Source organism: Somniosus microcephalus, chromosome 5, assembly GCF_052327205.1.
Source record: "Somniosus microcephalus isolate GS21.2 chromosome 5, FLI_Smic_1.0, whole genome shotgun sequence".
In the NCBI taxonomy this organism is placed as follows: domain Eukaryota; kingdom Metazoa; phylum Chordata; class Chondrichthyes; order Squaliformes; family Somniosidae; genus Somniosus; species Somniosus microcephalus.
The window spans coordinates 282,419,736-282,441,421 of record NC_140991.1 but is presented as its reverse complement, the minus strand read 5'-3'; the positions used below and the strand labels follow the sequence as shown (position 1 = coordinate 282,441,421).

General features: G+C 43.1%; 1 protein-coding gene across 1 annotated transcript in view; it reads right to left on the bottom strand.

Moving 5' to 3' along the window:
- Nucleotides 1-1,865: 1,865 nt before the first annotated feature.
- The window catches only part of LOC147117767 (collagen alpha-6(VI) chain-like), a 206,573-nt gene continuing 186,752 nt past the window's right edge, over nt 1,866-21,686 (bottom strand). The window contains exons 30-33 of the mRNA XM_085989029.1: nt 16,877-17,545; nt 5,106-5,214; nt 4,966-5,018; nt 1,866-4,043 (exon numbers count right to left, since the gene is read on the bottom strand). Coding sequence (XP_085845155.1) covers nt 3,871-4,043; nt 4,966-5,018; nt 5,106-5,214; nt 16,877-17,545 — 1,004 coding nt within the window. The 3' untranslated portion in view covers nt 1,866-3,870. The remainder of the gene's footprint in view (nt 4,044-4,965; nt 5,019-5,105; nt 5,215-16,876; nt 17,546-21,686) is intronic.

Here is a 21,686-nt window from a genome sequence, read left to right as displayed (position 1 = left end):
ATGGGTTGGGGGCAGGAAGGCTGGTTAAAAAAGTTTTAAATTCTCAGGCCCAACCCCCAACCCCCTATTTGTGGGTCGTAGTCACGGTGACCAACCCACTCTCAGGAAGCAGGTCAGTCACTAAGAGATGTTTTAAGGCGGCTACGTGCCTCCATTTTAACTGCATTTTTATTTTTGATGCTTCGGGAATCCCGGCAGGTAAAAGGAGGCGAGAAGGGTCGGATCCATGAGGTAAGTGCCTTTAATGCACTGCTTCTGGGCCTTGAGGAGCCGGAGTGTTTCCCCCAGGCTCAACAAACTTACTCCACACGATTGGACCCCCATGAACAGCCGCGGCCCTTTGCCCCATTATTGCCGACTGTGCTTCAGCTGTCCAGGTCCTCTGCTCGTGAATTTTCTCACTAAACAACAAAAACAACTTAAAGCCCACCTCTTTGACCAGGATTTTGGTCATCCTAATAGCTCCTTCTATGGCATGACGTCCATTTTGGTCTGATTACACCTCTATGGAGTGCCTGGGATGTTTTTCAACATTAAAGGTGCTATACAAATGCAAGTTGCTTTTGTACATATACTGTAGATTCCTGAATCAGTTTGACCTAATCTGAAACTTGTCCATGGCTTCATTTGTTAAATCAATTGTAAACATCAATCTTAGCACATTTGCCTTTCACTTATATCCTATGATATTTCTAACCAACTTTTCCCTTAAAGGACCTATCTGGTCATGTTGGTGGCAATCTTGACTGAAGTAGAAAACACTAGTTGACCTCACCTTCCTGACTTGGAGACAGTGGAGTCGATTTTCATTGACCCGTGGAGTCGGGATTGGAGGCGTGCGGGGGGTTAAAGTCCCGAATTCGGGGGTCCCGACACCATCCCGCCCCCAACCCGCCTCCATGTAAGTTTCAAAGGAGGCAGGTACCCGCCCCGCACTGGAACCCGCCTACCCGAGGCAGGAAGGGATTAGTGCCAATTAACTGCCTATTAACAGGTAGTTAACAGGCAGTTTTTAGCCTAATCCCTATTTTAAAGCTTGAACTGTGGGATTCCCGACAGCTCCCAACCATGCCAAGTTAGAGTCGTCGGGCTGAAGGACTTGGAGGGGTCGAGATGTCAGTGTTCAGGTGAGTGTTGGGTGCATAAGTACAAAGGTAAGTGTGTTTGGTGTGTCTAAAGTGTGTAAAGAAGTTTAAATTAACTGTACTTACCTTTTAAGCCTTCCTTCCTCTAGGTTTCGGGAGTCCATCATCTAACCGGCACAGAAAGCAGAATGGCTGCAAACTGTCAAAAGTGACAGCCTGCAGCTTTCTGTGCCGATGAGATTTCTAACTGAGTCTTGACAGATGAAATTTCAGTCTGTGACGTCACCTGTTGCCGGGTGGCCCTTAATTGGCCTGCTGAGCCCGCTGGGTGGGCTCAACAAGGCCAATCAAGTTAAAATCGCGTGGGTTGGCCGCATCTCGATGGAGGCGGGACTACAACTCCGAAAGTTGTTGCAGTCCCGCCTCCTTCCCGACTTCTGAATGAAAATCACCCCCAGTGTGTTACAATAAATGGCTCCAATAAGTATTTGAAAATATAATCATGTTTTAAATTAATGTAGTTTGAGTTCTACTTTTTAAAGATGGATTTTAAACATTCACACTGCTGCTGAGAGTGCACATCAGGAATTCAGATCTAGAGATCAGCAAGCCGTGCAGAGTTTGTCATCCATTAAATTTAATGTTGATCACCTCTTTGGCATTCTAGTATGTGCTCCCAGCAGGCTAAGCTCCCTGCTAAGTGCACCAATTCATCAAATGTACTCTTTAGGGTCAATCTGCAGGAGTTCATTGCAAAATAAAAGACAAATATATTATTGCCATAGTATCAAATTGGTAATTTGTTTATTGACCAGCTGTGCAGTACATAGAACAAGCTAAAATACTCTTATAATCTGACTTAATATTCCTAAGTATTCAATTCCTTCATCTGCAGGCTATAATTACTTTGATTCAAACCTGTATGCAGAAATGCATTTAAACAGATTTTTTTTAAAAATTGTTCTTGGAATGTTCTCATGGGTGATGCTAGCAAGGCAGTATTAATTGCCAATCTCTAGTTACCCCGAGTCAACCACACAGTGTTGGGCTGGAGTTCCCTGTAGGCCAGACTAGGTAGGAATGGCAAGTTCCTTCCCTTGAAGGACATTAGTGAACCCGTTGGTAAATCTGGCAGATTTCATGGTCATTTTCTGGTGTCAGTCCACAAACTACCAGATTTATTGAATTCAATTTTGCAACTTGTCATGTTGGGATTTAGTCCAGTAGCATAATCACTAGGCCACTGTATTCTATGTAATGCAATGGCTTAAAACTTGATTTGGATTATTGATTTTGCTATGTTTAAACTCTGATTGTTGAAGTATTGCAAAGGGTCTGAAGCCAGAATAGTAGGGAAGTGTTGGGCCTGCAATGGTTTTAAGGTTAGACTATACTCTGTATGGCAGAGTGAAAGGCTAGGTGCTGATGTGCTTGCAGATACTGTGAACTATAGGCTACCAAGCTGAAGTTTCCTATTAGACCCAGAGGTAGGCCAAAGACCACAATCTAAGGGCATACGACAATAGTGCAGATTATGGAGAAACTGCCTCTTTGGAGCTATGGCCTTTTCTTCCACGGGAATTCCAACAACTATTGTCTATTTTCACACCATTCAAATCTAGGAATTTCAGATGAAGCTGATTCAAATCACTAGAATCCCACAGAACACCTACTCATTCAGTATGCAAGATAACATGGAGTCAGGAGTGCTCAATGGCTGTGTAAACCTTATGCGAACAAATTAAAATACAATCAGCAAAGTTTACTTAACCTATTGAGTTCCTCCTACACACCATTCTTTGAAAGTTGTGATTCATGATTTTGTTTGTCTGTTGGGCACAAGAACAGGTGGCAGCCTGTGCCATGGGAGGCAACGTTTACATTTGCTGGCAGGGCGATAATGTCATCGCTTCAGCTATGTATTGTGTGGCCTAGTTTACTTTACAGCGCTACTGTGAAAGTTGTGGCTGCTATAGCAGCATCACTGCATGGTAAATGCAGCATAGTCTCTGAGTTGAGTGTAGATTTTGTTTAGTCATCAAGAGAGTGAATTGAGAGTTGTTCAAATATTCATAGATCTGTTTGATTCACATGGGGGAGATTTAAGAAGGCAGTATAGCGATCCTTTTTTTGTCCCAAGCTTCTTATGTTCTTACACATACAACTTTCATTTCAAATAATTCAATGTTCTGCCTGAGACAAACATTTGCCTAAAGACTTCAAGCAAATAATACTTGAGACAAGAATGCAAAGTGCTGTTCAAATTCATACACACTTCAACAAAATATGAAAATTCCTCTTAACTGAGTAAACACCAAAGCAGTGTTGAATGGTATATGTAAAGCAGACAGTTAAAGCATTGGTGATGCTTACCTGTTTTTGAAAATGGCACCATCTGAAAAGAGTGGTCCAATACTGTTTGCACTATATAGCAACTGCAATATAAATGGAATCAATGCAAACGCTAATGGTTTTTGCCCCAGAATGTCAACCGCTAGTGTCACAATTTTGCACTTGTACATACATATATGTGTCTATATATGCTTTGCAATATGCATACATAAAGCTCATGGGCCCAAGAAATTCATACCTCTTGAAGTGGAGTGCGCAGACAGTACAAATTTGAAACAGGATCAACATTGTCTTTGTTACAACTGTATAATGAAGACAATACTTCTCTCGTGACAACTCACACAAGATATTTTTATTAACCTGGTGCAATGTTTCATCATATTCTGTGGTCAAAGGCACACCTTAAGACATTCTAATGCATTTTACAAGGTATTTATGGGGCAGGTTTTAGACACAAGTTTTCACATTCCTGTCGAGTGTCAAATCTGTTTTTGTTTCCTCCACAGCCACCGTACCAAAACCGTCTGCAGCCTTTGTCTTTGTTAAAGAACCACTTTATGGTGTAATTGTGACAGTTCCCTTCTTCCTTATTCAATGCACACACATCTGAAAAGAAAAAAATGAACAGGCCATGCTGGTGAAACAAATAAAACGGGAAAATCTGCAAGGAATTTCTGCCTAAAATGTTCTTTAATGTTGTCATAATAACATTTGCATTTGTATAGCAGCATATTATTCTGAACCATCACAAGTCACCTAAAAATGTCCCCTTATTTCTGAGCATGCATTTAGAATAGATTTCCAAACCAGCTCCTCTTAGATGAACTCCTCTTGAGCAAATGGTACTCCTTTAGTGATTTAGCACACAGCAATATATTTTCCTTTATGTGATACTTCTGGACATCTCACATTTACTAGATAATTATGGTGAGCATTTTAGGAGGATGTGTTAACTCTCTGCACCACAGGTGAGTCTGCTCATCCAGATCCTGGACAAAGCGTATGACGATTGTCCTTCTTCCTGGTTTGGGCATGCGTCAAAGATTGACCTGGTTGCAAAGAGATCAATCTTCCAGGCCTAGATTTACAACTGGCTCAAAAATTTGGCCATTACACATATGTGCTTGCCATTTGATTGAAATGTAAAATGTGTGTTTTAGTGGCTATATTCAAGTGAGCCAAGGTCTGCTCCTGCAGGCAGAATAAAGCCATTATATTGTGTTGTTCTTTCTCTTGTTTTGCTTTAGTAAGTTCCTTTGCTCTCACAATACCATGTACAGAACCCCACAGGAACTGTAGTAGAATAAGCAAGGGGCGTCAACCTGGTCCTGAGAGTGGAAAGCTCAGGGACGCAAGTTGTGAACCCGTTACAAGTGCTTTGTCTTCAGTCTGATGAATACCATTGGTGTGCAGCCCGAGGCATAACTGGCGACAGAAATACAATCTGCAACCAGCAGCCTGAGCCTGTATAAGCATAGCATAAAATGTTATCACTGATCACACACAGACGTTTTTTCTCTTTACCTACCATAATTGTTGGTGTAACTCTGGGGTTCCTCAATATCTTCCGTAATAACCACCCTGTAATGAAGAGGGAATGTTTTAACCACAAGAAAAGTTCTTTATAACAATGTTCAACATCTGATAGCAGGTGCCTATAAAACATACAGCTCTAAATCAGAAGATGGTTCTGTTTCTGCTTCTTTTACTGTGTCCTGAGATTGTATTTCTCCGCATTCCTTCATTAGATCTGGAGGGGGATAGCTGTTGATTCCAGCTGTAAAATAAATAAAAGCTTTAAATGAAATGAGTTTTCTCAGTTATAAACGCCTGGAATTTCTGCGAGAGTTTCTCCGATCTCTTGCCGTAACATTGGTAGAAGATGGCACTTCTCCAGGGTTTGCGCTGGAGTTATGGTGGGAGAGCAGGGAACCCCCACAGAAATTTGCCCCCAAATCTTTTATTAGTTAAATAACCAATCGATAATTTATCTGCATCTTCCAAGGATCAAAACAGAACATGAAATTGTATGATAGTTTTCTTTAAAACAAAAATTCTAAAATGTTATTAATAATTAAGTTATTTAAATAATCATTAGAGAGGTCTTTATTCTTATGCTAGACAGAATTCTGACAATATCTGAGGATATTTTTCCTTTTTGCTATGAAATGACTTCTTCTGCTTTTTTGAAAAAGATTTTAGTGTCCACTATTCAAAATTTACCCCATGATCTTTTTGGAGTTACAGAGTGGTCAGCTATGGTACAATATAGACAAGGGGGTAGGAATTGGACATCGTGGTGCCTGTTTTATGGTCTGTTTTAAAATGGGTGCAACATGATCCAGTTTCAGAGTTCAAGGATGCCTAAAAATCTTCCGACTCAATATTGGATTGGGCCGTTTTTCAGACCAGACTGCTAGCAGTCTGCCTGGGCATTTCATCTACCATTCCAGAAGACTCCCGGACAATCCGGGAGGGTTGGTGACCCTATTTGTAGTGGAAAATGAGGGAATCACAGAGATACTAAATAAATACTTAGCCTCAGTTTTCTCAGCAAAGGTGAATGTTGGGATTGTAGAATCACGAGAGGTAGGTGTACAACAGTCAGTGGAAGTTGATATTTAAAGAGAAATGCTACTAAAGAAGTTATTCAAACTTCATACAAATTACTGGTTTATGTCTGAGAATCCTGGGGAAAGCTAGGGAAGAAATAGCAGAGGGGCGGACTAATTCCCAAAACATTGTGGAAAGGGGAATTGTGCCAGATGACTGGAAGGGGTAAATGTGACTCCCTTCTTCAAAAAAGGAGATAAAGATAAACCAGGGAATAATAGGCCAGTTAGTCTTGCTGTTGGTAAATTACTAAGTCTGTGCCTTCTGCTGGGCAATAATGCCGGTGGAAGATTGGCAGGCTCAGAATTCCACCGTGGTCAAGTTACCAGGTCAGATCATTTAACTAACTTTGGTGAGCTCCCCAGCTTTTGCCTGAAAGCCCACACTGGAACAGCTGGACAATGGCTGCGGCAAGCCTCGGGCATAGTATGGCCAGTGGTCTCTGGGACTGAATTTTTCTCAAACTGGATCAGGCCTCCCAACAGGACTCCTTCCCTCCAGCCGCCCAGACACTGTTCTGGGGGAAAACCTACCCCTACCATTCAGGTGGATTTAGCACCAGTTTGTGACCTTTAAAGTCACTTTATGCCATACAAGAAAAATTAGGTCTAGTATCTCTGTTGAGCCTGAACCTAATCACGTATTGATGTTTAATCATGTCCAAGTAAATGACTTTAGTGCAGTAGATCAGCTCACTGGGATAGTTTGTTTTGTGAGTATTTCTATGCCTTCTGTCTTCCAGTCTTTCCTCTCCTCCAACACGGATTGTACTATGAAATAAGCGACAATGGCCGGTGCACTTAAGTCTGTGTGGGTGAAAAGTCCTTCTGATAGTACTGTGCTGATGCATCCAAGTCTTAATATTCCTTTTAAATAACTAACTCCTGCTCTGAATGGGCATTCAGGACTAATTTTTCACTTGAATCCTCCTCTTGTGCAATTGTACACAATTTTCAAAGGATACATATGATATAAAGTGTTTCACACTTCTAAACAAGGCCTTTGTTTTGACTAATAAACTAAAAAAGCGGGGGGGGGGCGAGGGGTCATGTGAGGGGAAATTTAGAAATCTAAAGAGAAAGGTCAAGGCAATAGAGCAGTGTAGCGATTTGGGTAAATATAAGCAGAGTGTGATAGGAAGGGACAGAGAGTTTAACGGTAGCAGTGCAGCAGGGAATAAGGTCAAAGCAATGGTAAAAAATTTAAATGAAAGGCTCTTTATCTGAATGCATGAAGCATTCGTAACAAGATAGATGAACTAGTGGCACAAATAGAGATAAATGGATTTGATCTACTAGCCATTACAGAGAAGTGTTGCAAGGTGACCAAGGTTGGGAACTAAATGTTCCAGGGTACTTGATGTTTCGAAAAGTCAGGCAGAATGGAAATGGAGGGGGGATAGCCCTGATAATAAAGGATGAAATAAGGATAGTAGAGAGAAAGGATCTCACCTTGGAAGATCAGAAAATAGAATCAGTATGGGTGGAGATAAGGAATAACAAGGGGCAGAAAACATTGGTGGGAGTAGTATATAGGCCCCTAAATGTAGCTATACCGTTGGACAGAATATTAATCAAGAAATAGTAGGAGCTTGTAACAAAGGTAATGCAATAATCGTGGGGGACTTTAATCTTCATATAGACTGGGCAAATCAAATTGGCAACGGTAGTCTGGAGGACGAGTTCATGGAATGCATTCGGGACAGTTTCCTGGAACAATATGTCATGGAACCAACCAGGGAACAGGCTATTTTAGATCTTGTATTGTGTAATGAGACAGGGTTAATTAACAATCTCATCGTAAAGGATCTTCTGGGGCAGAGTGGTCATAATATGACAAAGTCACTCTCAAACTTAAAGTGAAATTCTAAGTCCAAAACTAGAGTCTTAAACTTAAATAAAGCCAATTACATAGGTATGAGGGGCGTGTTGGCTAAGGTAGATTGGAAAAATAGATTAAAAGGTATGGCGGTGGATAAGCAGTGGCTAGCATTTAAAGAAATATTTCATAATTCTCAACAAAAATATATTCCATTGAGAAACAAAACCTCCACGGGAAAAGTGATCCATCTGTGGCTAACTAAAGAAGTTAAGGATAGCATTAGATTGAAAGAAGAAGCTTATAATGTTGCGAAGAATAGTAGTAAACCTGAGGATTGGGAGAGTTTCAGAAACCAGTAAAGGATGACCAAAAATTGATAAAAAGGGAAAAAATAGAATGAGAGAAAACTAGCAAGAAATATAAAAACAGATTGTAAGAGCTTCTACAAGTATGTAAAAAGGAAGAGAGTAGCAGGGACCTGCGAGGAGCGAGGCGGCGGCGGTGACTACAAGCGGCGGCGAGGCTCAGGTAGGCCTCAGAGCGGCGGCGGAGGCGGACCCGCGAGGAGCGAGGCGGCGGCGAGGCTCAGGTAGGCTTACCAATCTCCGAGCTCAGAGGGAGGGAGAGAAGTAAAAAGTAATCGAAGTGTGACATCACCAGAAAGCAGGTAAGTGATTGGTTGGTGAGTATTTCTCTTTTTTAAACTTAAACTCTGTGGTTTATAGTTTCTAGGGTCTCTGTGGTGTAGCGGGGACTGTTGGTAAACCAGGGCCCTTAAGTATGTCATTTAACTGTAGTGTAATTGGTGGGATTGATTTGATTTAATTTAACTTGAATTAATAAAAGGGTAAGTCATGACAGGAGAGCTCGGCCCCATGGTATGCTCCTCCTGCGCTCTGCGCTTCCTGTGTCCCTGACGACCATGTGTGCAGGAAGTGTATCCAGCTGCAGCTAATGGCAGACCGCATTGCGGCGCTGGAGCTGTGATTGGATACATACTGGACCATTTGCGATGCTGAGGATGTCGTGGATATCACGTTTAAGCAGTTGGTCACACCGCAGGCAAAGGTTGCACAGGCAGAAAGGGAATGGGTGACCAACAGGCAGAGTAGTAGGCGCAGGCAGGTAGTGCAGGAGTCCCCTGTGGACATCCCCCTCTCAAACAGATATACCACTCTGAATACTGTTGAGAGGGATGGCTTATCAGGGGAAAGCAGCAGCAGCCAACTTCCTGGCACCAGGGGTGGTTCTGTTGCACAGGACGGGAGGAAAAAGAGGGGTAGAGCTATAGTAATAGGGGATTCTATTGTAAGGGGAATAGATAGGCATTTCTGCGGCCGCAAATGAGACTCCAGGATGGTGTGTTGCCTCCCTGGTGCAAGGGTCAAGGATGTCTCAGAGCGGCTGCAGAACATATTGGAAGGGGAGGGTGAACAGCAAGTTGTCGTGGTGCATGTAGGTACCAACGATATAGGTAAAAATCGGGATGAGGCCCTAAAAGCTGAATATAGGGAGTTATGAGGTAAATTAAAAAAAGGACCTCAAAGGTAGTAATCTCAGGATTGCTACCAGTGCCACGTGCTAGTCAGAGTAGAAATAGAAGGATATTTCAGATGAATACGTGGCTAGAGGAATGGTGCAAGGGGGAGGGATTCAAATACCTGGGACATTGGAACTGGTTCTGGGGGAGGTGGGACCAGTTCAAACCGAACGGTTTGCACCAGGGCAGGGCCGGGACCGATGTCCTAGGGGGAGTGTTTGCTAGTGCTCTGGGGGAGGGTTTAAACTAAAATGGCAGGGGATTGGGAACCTGAACAGGGAGACAGAGGTAAGGGAAACAAGGATAAAAGCAAAAGATAGGAAGGAGAAAAACAAAAGTGGCAGTCAGAGAAATCAACGGTTTAAATCAAACATGGCCACAGTAAATAATAATTCTAATAGGTCTAAGAGCGTTAAAAAAACAAGCCTGAAGGCTTTGTGTCTTAATGCGAGGAGCATTCGTAATAAGGTGAATGAATTAGCTGCGCAAATAGAGGTAAACGAATATGATTTGATTGGGATCACGGAAACATGGCTCCAGGATGGCCAAGGCTGGGAACTCAACATCCAGGAGTATTCAATATTCAGGAAAGATAGGCAAAAAGGAAAGGGAGGTGGGGTAGCATTGCTGGTTAAAGAGGGGATTAACACAATTGTAAGGAAGGATATTAGCTCTGATGATGTGGAATCTGTATGGGTAAAACTAAGACATACCAAGGGGCAGAAAACGTTAGTGGGAGTGGTATATAGACCTCTAAACAGTAATGCGGAGGTTGGGGATGGCGTTAAAAGGGAAATTAGAGAAGCGTGCAATAAGGGCACAGCAGTCATCATGGGTGACTTTAATCTACATATAGATTGGGCTAACCAAATTAGTAACAATACTGTGGAGGAGGAATTCCTGGAGTGTTTACAGGATAGTTTCCTGGACCAATATGTTGAGGAACCAACTAGAGATCAGGCCATCTTAGACTGGGTATTACATAATGAGAAAGGATTAATTAGCAATCTTGTTGTATGAGGTCCCTTCGGTCGGAACGATCATAATATGATATAATTCTTCATTAAGATGGAGAGTGAAGTAGTTGACTCAGAGACTAGGGTCCTGAATTTAAATAAAGGAAACTATGATGGTATGAGGCGCGAGTTGGGTAGGATTGATTGGGGAATGTCACTCAAAGGGTTGACGGTGGATAGGAAATGGCAAACATTCAAAGACTGCATGGATGAACTATAGAATTTGTTCATCCCAGTTTGGCATAAAAATAAAACAAAAAAGGTGACTCCACCGTGGCTAACAAGGGAAATTAGGGATAGCATAAGATCCAAGGAGAGGACATATAAATTGGCCAGAAAAAGCAGTAAACCTGAGGATTGGGAGCAGTTTAGGATTCAATAAAGGAGGAAAAAGGGATTAATTAAGAAAGGGAAAATAGAATATGAGAGTAAGCTTGCGAGGAAACTAAAAACTGACTGTAAAAGCTTTTATAGATATGTGAAGAGAAAAAGATTGGTGAAGTCAAGCGTAGGTCCCTTGCAGTCAGAATCAGGGGAATTTATAATGGGGAATAAAGAAATGGCACACCAGTTAAATACATATTTTGGTTCTGTCTTCACAAAGGAGGACACAAATAACCTCCCAGAGATGTCGGGGAACATAGGGTCTGATGAAAGGGAGGAACTGAAAAAAAATCAGTATTTGTAGGGAAATGGTGTTAGGGAAATTGATGGGATTGAAGGCCGATAAATCCCCAGGGCCTGATAATCTACATCCTAGGGTGCTTAAGGAAGTGGCCCTAGAAATAGTAGATGCAGTGCTGATCATCTTCCAACATTCGATGGAATCTGGAACAGTTCCCATGGATTGGAGGGTAGCTAATGTTACCCCACTATTCAAAAAAGGTGGTAGAGAGAAAACGGTAAATTGCAGACCGATAAGCCTGACATCGATAGTGGGGAAAATGCTAGAGTCCATCATAAAAGATGTAATAGCAGAGCACTTGGAAAACAGTGACAGGATCAGACAAAGTCAACATGGATTTACAAAAGGTAAATCGTGCTTGACTAATCTACTGGAATTTTTTGAGGATGTAACTGGTAAAATAGATAAGGGAGAACTAGTGGATGTGGTGTATTTGGACTTTCAAAAGGCTTTCGATAAGGTCCCGCATAAGAGATTAGCGTGTAAAGTTAAGGCACATGGGATTGGGGGCAAAGTATTGACTTGGATAGAGAACTGGTTGGCAGACAGAAAGCAAAGAGTTGGAATAAACGGGTCTTTTTCCGAGTGGCAGGCAGTGACTAGTGGGGTACCACAGGGATCAGTCCTTGGACCCCAGCTATTCACAATATATATTAATGATCTAGACAAAGGAACTATATGTAATATCTCCAAGTTTGCAGATGACACAAAGCTGGGTGGGCGTGTGTGCTGTGAGGAGGATGCTGAGAAACTCCAGTATGATTTGGACAGGTTGGGTGATTGGACAGAAGCATGGCAGATGCAATATAACGTGGATAAATGCGAGGTTATCCACTTTGGTGTCAAAAACAGGAAGGCAGATTATTATCTGAATGGCAATAGATTGGGAGAAGGGGAAGTGCAACGAGACCTGGGTGTCCTTGTGCACCAGTCGCTGAAGGTAAGCATGCAGGTGCAGCAGGCGGTTAAGAAGGCAAATGATATGTTGGCCTTTGTAGCGAGAGGGTTTGAGTACAGGAACAAGGATGTCTTGCTGCAGTTGTACAGGGCCTTGGGGAGACCACATCTTGAGTATTGTGTGCAGTTTTGGTCGCCTTATCTGAGGAAGGATGTTCTTGCCATGGAGGGAGTTCAGCGAAGATTCACCAGGCTGATACCTGGGATGGCAGGAATGACGTATGAGGAGAGATTGGGTCGATTGGGCTTATACTCGCTGGTGTTTAGAAGAATGAGAGGGGATCTCATTGAAACTTATAACATTCTGACAGGACTGGACAGACTAGATGCAGGAAGGATGTTCCCGATGGTCGGGGAGTCCAGAACCAGGGGTCACAGTCTAAGGATAAGGGGTAAGCCATTTAGGGCAGAAATGAGGAGGAATTTCTTCACCCAGAGAGTGGTGCCTGTGGAATTCTCTACCACAGAAGGCAGTAGAGGCCAATTCATTAAATATATTCAAGAAGGAGTTGGATATATTTCTTAAGGCTAAAGGGATCAAGGGATATGGGGAGAAAGCAGGGACAGGGTACTGAATTTGCATGATCAGCCATGATTGCATTGAATGGTGGAGCAGGCTTGAGGGGCCGAATGGCCTACTCCTGCTCCTATCTTCTATGTTTCTATGTTTCTAAAAGTAAACATTGGTCCCTTGGAGGCTGAGACAGGAGAAATTATGAGGGATAAGGAAATGGCAGAAAGGTTAAACAAACATTTTTTATCTGTCTTTACTGTAGAAGACACAAAAAGCATACCAAAAATGGTGGGGAACCAAGGGTCTAATGAGTGTGAGGAACTTAACATAATTAATATAAGTAGAGAAAAAGTACTGGAGAAACTAATGGGACACCAGACGGACTGCAGTGGTTCAAGAGCGGCTCACCACCACCTTCTCTAGGGCAATTAGGGATGGGCAATAAATGCTGGCCTTGCCAGCGACGCCCGCATCCCATAAACAAATTTTTAAAAAAGCTGACAAATCCCCTGGACCAGATGGCCTACATCCTCGGGTTCTAAAAGAGGTGGCTGCAGATATAGTGGATGCATTGGTTTTGATCTTCCAAAATTCCCTAGATTTTAGAATGGTCCCAGCACATTGGAAGGTAGCAAATGTAACACCACTATTCAAGAAAGGAGGGAAGAGAGAAAACAGGGAACTACATGCCAATTGGTGACATCAGTAGTAGGGAAATGCTGGAATCCATTGTTAAGGAAGTTGTATCACGGCACTTAGAAAATCATAATATGATTAGGCAGGGTTAACATGGTTTTATGAAAGGTAAATCATGTTTGACAAATTTATTAGAGTTTTTTGAGGATGTAATTAGCAGAGTAGATAAAGGGGAACCAGTGGATGTAGTATATTTGGATTTCCAAAAGGCATTCAATAAGGTGCCATATAAAAGGTTATTACACAAGATAAGGGCTCATGGGGTTGGGGGTAATATAGTAGCATGGATAGAGGATTGGTTAATGGGCAGAAAACAGAGAGTAGGGATAAACGGGTCTTTTTCAGGTTGGCAGGCTGAAACTAGTGGGGTGTCGCAAGGATCAGTGTTGGGGCCTCAGCTATTTACAACCTATATTAATGACCTAGATGAAGGGACCGAGTGTAATGTATCCAAGTTTGCTGATGATACAAAGCTAGGTGGGACAGTAAGCTGTGAGGCGAACACGTCTGCAAAGGGATATAGATAGACTGAATGAGTGGACAGTAAAGTGGCAGATGGAGTATAATGTCGGGAAATGTGAGGTTATTCACTTTGGTAGGAAGAATAGAAAAACATAATGGCCTAGAAATTGGCCTGAGGCGCCCAAGCGGCGCGAAGTTCGCCTGGGCGCTGGAATTTGCGCTGCAATCGCCGCATTAGCGATCGCTGCAAATTCAGTTGAAGTGCTCCTAGAGGGAGACGGGGCGCGGCTCGAGGCGCTCCGCGTCCCTCTTAGGGCGCTGAAAGTGAATTTCGCAGCGCTACATGCCGCAGCGCCACACGCTGCGGCACGGCACGCTGCGGTACTGCAGGCCTTCCTCCCACTGTTAAGGGGGAGGGGCCTGCAACAGCGCAGCCCCGATTGCGAGTGCCGGGAAAAGAGCCCGGCACCATGGAGAAGTGCCGGGCTCTCGGGAAACAGCCGGCAATGCCGCAGGGGGGGGGACCAGGAGGCCGGGGACGGAGGTGTTGGCAGGCGGCCGTCGAAAAAGCGGCCGCCCCGCACCTCCACCTTAACTTGCGCCTCTGCTGGCACAGCAAGGCCCCGTGAACCGGGCGCTGGTAGCGAACGGCGCTACAGCAGCGTTCGCTACCAAATATCGCGATCGGGGCGCGAATGGGGCGCTGCGCACACCGATGATGTCATCGGTGGCGGCGCAGCGCAAAAGGCTAACGCCACTATTAGCGCCCCTGCTGAATATCGCGGGAGGCGCAGCCAGTGGCGCTACAGCCACTGACTGCCTCTTTAGGCGCTAACAGGTGGCGCTACTCACCCAATTTTTCCCCCAATATTTTTAAATGGTGAGAAACTTTTAAATGTTGGTGTTCAGCGAGATTTAGGTGTCCTCATGCAAGAAACACAGAAAGCTAGCATGCAGGTACAGCAAGCAATAAGGAAGGCAAATGACACGTTGGTCTTTATTGCAAGGTGGTTACAGTATAAGAGTAAGGAAGTCTTGCTACAATTGTACAGGGCCTTGGTGAGACCACACCTAGAGTACTGTGCACAGTTTTAGTCTCCTTATCTAAGCAAGGATATACTTGGCTTGTAGGCGGTGTAACAAAGGTTCACTAGATTGATTCCTGGGATGAGAGGGCTATCCTATGATGAGAGACAGGGCTGGATTTTGCCAATGGGGAGCTTTTGGAGACAGGACTCCCACTTGTCGGGTTTTAGTCCCGCCTCCATCAACGTCTGGCCAACTCACGCTATTTTCCCTTGATTGACCTTGTTAAGCCCGCCCAGTGGGCTTAGCAGGCCAATTAAGGGAAAGCTGGTTACAGAGAACATTAGTGTATGACGTTTCATCTGTCAAAAGTTTTTAACAGATGAATTGTCATTGTTTGACAGCTCTGTGAAGCTGTCAAACACGGACATTCTCTGTAGTTTGATGAGATCTTGAATTCAAGACTCATCAAACCTCTTTCTTTAGCAGAAATTAGATGGTTGTTGCATTGGAGAATGTAGCAGCCATCTTTCATCTCTGCTGTGGTGGTGCAAGACTCTCCGCATACCCAACGATTGAAGCCTGCAGGAAGAAACAAAGGTAAGTAAACTTTTTCTAACACTTTCCACTTACCTCACATACTCACCTCGCCACACTTGCACCCATCACTTACCTTCACAGCAGACCCCCGCTGACCCACTGCTCGCCTCAGTGACCCTGGCGGGGTTCGGAGCCTTTGGGAAGCCCACATTTGTGTGGGTAAAATGGGGATAATCATCTTATCTGCCTGTTAACTATCTGTTAATGGGCAGTTAAGTGGCTGTAATCCCCTTCCCGCCTCCAAGGAGACGGGACCCGGCGCGGGTCGGCTACCTGCCTCCTGGCAAGATGGCACGGAGGCGGGTTGGGGCAGGATGGGCACCCGCCCCCAGATTCTGCCATTTTCCCGGCAATTCTACCTCCATACCCGCTTCCCCAGGGCTGGCAAGATCGCGCCCACAGTGCAGAATGGGCCTATACTCTCTGGAGTTTAGAAGAATGAGAGGTGATCTCATTGAAACATACAAGAATCTGAAGGGGATTGACAGGGTAGATGCTGAGAGGTTGTTTCCCCAGGCTGGAGTGTCTAGAACTAGGGGGCATAGTCTCAGGATAAGGGGTAGGCCATTTAAGACTGAGATGAGGAGGAATTTCTTCACTTAGAGGGTTGTGAATCTTTGGAATTCTCTACCCCAGTTACTGAGTCATTGAGTATATGCAAGGCTGAGATAGATTGATTTTTGGACTCTAAGGGAATCAAGGGATGTGGAGATCGGGCAGGAAAGTGGAGTTGAGGCAGATGATCAGCCAAGATCTTATTGAATGGCGGCGCAGGCTTGAGGGGCTATATGGCCTACTGCTGCTCCTATTTCTTATGTTCTTAATTTACCTGTACCCATTTCAGGCCATGAGCAAGACACAAACAAAAAGGTCTGTTGCTGTTTTCTTGCTGCTCTTGCTTGCTTACCAATTCTTTAGTTTGAATTATTTACCCTATAATAACCACAAAGGACTTATTGATATCCACTTAAATTAGAATGAAACAGTACTGGATTAGCTATTGTATTTATGCTCATCTTGCATGAAGTAGGTTGGGGCCTATACTCTCTGGAGTTTAGAAGGAGAGCTGATTTCATAGAAATATATATGATTCTGAGAGGAGTTGACAGGGTAGATGCTGAGAGGTTGTTTCCCCTGGCTGGAGAGTCTAGAACTATGGGGCATAGTCGCAGGATAAGGTGTTGGCCATTTAAGACTGAGATGAGGTGTAATTTCTTCACTCAGAGGGTTATGGATCTTCAGAATTCTGTACCCCAAAGGACTGTTGAGTATATTCAAGGCTGAGATAGATTTTTGGCATCTCGGAATCAAGGGATATGGAGATTGGGCGGGAAAGTGGAGTTCAGATTGAAGATCACCCATGATTTTATTGAATGACCGAGTAGGCTCGAGGGGTCGTATGGCCTACTCCTGCTCTTAATTCTTATGTTCTTATGAAGTATAAACACTCCACAATATCCAGTTATAGGTTTATCTGTAAACATTTCATTAGGTTGTTATTGCACTTACTTGCCAGGTTTTTCAGAAAAGCCACTGCAAACTTTTGTGCATATTCCATTTCAGTCTCCAGTGCCCTGTCCAGATGAACTAAATGTTGATCAAAAGGAAAACTGACAAACTCCTCCAGGACTGTGACATTAGTTCCCTCTCCAAGGACCAATGCAAATATTGTGAAACCTTTACATTTGGCTTCTTGTGATATTTCTAGTAATTTCTTTTCATCAATACTTGTTTTCCCTGAAAATACTGTAAAGATAACTTTGTAAGTCTGCTGATTTGTGAGATTTAAGAAGAAATTCTTTAAGCTCCATTCAATGGTACTACCAATGCCAGAGGAACCCTCTAGCTGACTGAACAAGTCTTGGATGTGTCTCTTCTTTAATGTTTTTGTGGTATAATCCAAAATTCCAAACTCCAGGTTAAATGGATCTTTCCCATATCTCGGTGTGTAACTTGGTGTGTGTTGTACAAGAGCCACCCTGGGATGAAGATCAGAGGCCTTTGGTTCTGTGAAACTTAGAAATGTGTTAAGCATTGAGTTTAAGAAATGCTGAACTGTTTCTGATTGCGTAGTTTCCATTTGCTGTAAGTCATCAACAACAAAAGCTATGTCCAGGTTTACTGGTAGAGGAGATGGCTGGGCATCTCCTAAACAGAAGTCATATGGTTCACATGGATCTGTAAAAGAAAAAATAGTTCTTCAGTTTCATTTTATTCCTTTTCCTCTATGAATTTATTTTTTAATTTACTTCACTAAAACATTACAAGTGGTATAGCTTCACACCATGAACTAATGTCATGTAAATCCAGAGTCATGGCTCAGCCTCACCTTTGGAGTGAAGTAGAGTGAAATTCCCTGTAGGAGAAAGTCTCTGCTTCACTCTGGAGTCAAGTTGGGCACTAACTCTAGATTTACATTGCAGCAACTTAGTGTTGGTGCAAAACTACCTGCTTCACAGCAACATTATGGATGCACTCTTGTAACGTCCATGCGTAATTGAGACATGGACTGCAGAAGTTGGTTATAACAGGTGTTTACTGAATGGAGACAAAACTGGAACTACTATACAAAGTTACTACACAGGCTTATATACAGGGGTGGTCACTACTGGTACTGCAGTATACAGGGGCTGCAGAATATAGTTCCTTCTTCTAGGTACATACACTACAACTCTAAATTAAGAAAGGACAGCAGGCTCCTTTGATGGCTCACAATAACAAAATTTGCATTCATATGATGCTATGTACCTATGTTTTTTACATCAAAATCTTGAAGCACTTTACACAGTGACCATTTTTAAAGGGTACTGATTATTCTTAGGTGTTTAAACACAACCCCTTACAATGCCCTTACAAACAGCCTTAAAATATTTGCCACTTATTCTGTTTTTAGGTGCTATTGGTTGATGGCCTAGACACTGGGCTAATTTCCTGCTTTTCTCCGTAGATTGACATGGGACTTTTAATGCACACGTAAAGAGGCAGATTGGATTTCTGTTTAACATCTCATCTGAAGGGCATCACCTCCAACTATGCAGTGCTCCCTCAGTACACCACTGGGAGCACTGGCCTAGGTTATATAACCAAACCCTGGTGTAGGATTTCCTCCTAACCCAGATGTTACCAAACATACGCACAAAGATGTCCAATAGTGGAACCACAGAAACTATGGGCTGTATTTTTCCAACCTTGGCGGGTCTGGGGCGGGTGACGTCCGTGGCATGTGGGGACCCCACATTATCTCGATCCCAACCTCCAACATGATGTTCCATTGATGGGGCTTGTTGAGCCCGCCCTGTGAGGTGCACAGCCAATTAATAGGAAGCGGGTCTGATGGCGTCATTTGATGACATGCCATCAGCCGGTTTCCTTAAAGAGATCATGTCCACAATCATTTTGACAGTTGTGCTGTCAGTGTTCTGCAGCATTGAGGTGCTGCAAACATTGACAAGCACTGCAGAAAGGTGCACGGCTGCACCCTAGCTCTCCCATTACTTCCTCCATATGCTTATGGAGGGAGTCACAACACGCAGGGAGGTTCTCTTCCCTTCCAATGGGCGGAAGAGACCTCCCCAGGAGATCAACGCAGCCTGGTTGCACATTGCACAGGAGGGCAAAAGCAGGGATGTCGTCAGGAGGACCTGGCTGCAGTGGCGCAAACCTTTCAATGATCTCAGTGGATCACAAAACATTACTACAAAGCCACACTCAATCTCATCCTGCTGTGCCTCTCATCACATCCCCATTACTCTGCTTTCCCTACCCTACTCCTGCATATCCTTACCCACACCAACTTATCTTGCACCTCCACCCATCCCTCTCTATGATAAGAACATAAGAAATAGGAACAGGAGTAGGGCATTTGGCCCTTAGAGCCTGCTCCGCCATTCAATAAGATCATGGCTAATCTTCTACCTCATCTCCACTTTCCTGAACTATCCCCATATCCCTTGATTTCCTTAATATTCAAAAATCTATCAATCTCTGTCTTGAATATGCTCAAATACTGAGCCTCCACAGCCCTCTGGGGTAGAGAATTCCAAAGATTCACCACCCTCTGAGTGAAGACATTTCTCCTCATCTCAGCCCTAAATGGTGACCACTTATCATGAGACTGTGACCCCTGGTTCTAGACTCCTCAGCCATGGGAAACATCCTCCCTGCATCTACCCTGTCAGGCCCTGTAAGAATTTTGTATGTTTTAATGAGATCACTTCTCATTCTTCTAAACTCTAGAGAATATAGGCCTAGTCTACTCAATCTATCCTCATAGGATCAGTCTGGTGAACCTTCGTTGCACGTCTTCTATGGCAAGTATATCTTTCCTTAGGTAAGGAGACCAAAACTGTACACAAGACTCCAGGTGTGGTCTCACCAGGGCCTTATATAATTGCAGTAAGACATTTTTACTCTTATACTCAAATCCTCTTGTATTAAAGGCCAACATACCATTTGCTTTCCTAATTGCTTTCTGTACCTGCATGTTAACTTTCAGTGATTCGTGTACAAGGACACCTAGGTCCCTCTGAACATCAACATTTCCCAATCTTTCACCATTTAAAAAATACTCTGCTTTTTTGTTTTTCTTACCAAAGTGGATAACTTCACATTTCTCCAAATTATATTCCATTTGCCATGTTCTTGCCCACTCACTTAGCCTGTCTATATCCCCTTGAAGCCTCCTTGCATGCTCCTCACAACTTACATTCCCATCCAGCTTTGTATCATCAGCAAACTTGGATATATTACATTTGGTCCCCTCATCCAAATCATTGATGTAGATTGTGAATAGCTAATGCCCAAGCACTGATCCTTGCGGTACCCCACTAGTTACAGCCTGCCAACCTGAAGATGACCCATTTATTCCTACTCTCTGTTTTCTGTCCGTTAACCAATCCTCAATCCATGCTAGTATATTATCCCAATCCCATGAGCCTTAATTTTGTTTAATAACCTCTTGTGTGGCACCTTATCAAAGGCCTTCTGAAAATCCAAATACACCACATCCACTGGTTCCCCCTTATCTATTCTGCTAGTTACAACTTCAAATAACTCTTAACAGATTTGTCAAACACGATTTCCCTTTCATAAATCTGTGTTGACTCTGCCCAATCCTATTATTATTTTCTAAGTGCCCTGTTACCACGTCCTTAATAATAGATTCTAGCATTTTCCCTACTACTGATGTCAGGCTAACTGGTCTGTAGTTCCCCATTTTCTCTCCCCTTCCTTTCTTAAATAATTGGGTTACATTTGCTATCTTCCAATCCACCGGAACCATTCTAGAATCTATGGAATTTTGGAAAATGACAACCAATGCATCCACTATCTCTATAGCCAACTCTTTTGTGCCTTAAAGGAATGTATATTTGTTGTAAATTATGTATTAATTCTTTAAATGCTCATCCACTGTCATACCCAATCTATCTTAGCCAACTTGCCCCTCATACCTATGTAGTTTGCTTTGTTTAGATTTAAGACCCTAGTTTCAGAATTAACGAAGTCACTTTCAAACGCAATATAAAATTCTATCATATTATGTTCACTCTTCCCTAAAGGCCCCTTTAGTACAAGGTTATTAATTAACCCTTTCTTGTTGCACAATACTAGATCTAAAATAGCCTGTTCCCTAGTTGGTTCCTCAACATACTGATCTAGAAAACTATCTTGCATACATTGCATGAATTCGTCCTCCACACTATTACTGCAAATTTGGTTTCCCCAGTCTATATGTAGATTAAAGTCCCCCATGATTACTGTATTATACTTGTTACATGCGCCTCTAATTTCCTGATTTATGCTCTGCCCTACATTACAACTACTGTTTGTGGGCCTATAAACAACTCCCACCAATGTTTTTTGCCCCTTGCTGTTTCTTGGCTCCACCCAAACTGATTCTACTTCTTGATTTTCAGAGCTAAAATCCTTTCTCTCTACTGTCTTTATCCCATCCTTTATTATCAGGGCTACCCCTCCTCCTTTTCCATTTTGCCTATCCTGTCGACAAGTTATGTATCCTGGAATATTTAGTTCCCAATCTTGGCCACTTTGCAACCACGTCTCCGTTATGGCTATTAGATCAAACCTGTTAATTTCTATCTGCGCTATTAATTCATCTATTTTGTTGCGAATGCTTCATGCATTCAGATATAGTGCCTTTAGCTTTGACTTATTTCTCTTTTTCCCTGATATCACCTTAGTCATTGATGCCTTTATTACCTTTGTTACTCTCTCTGTCCCTTCCTGACCCACTCTGTTTACTTTGACCCAAAACTCTACTCTGCTCTAGAGCCTTGACATTTCTCTCACTGCTTTTAAA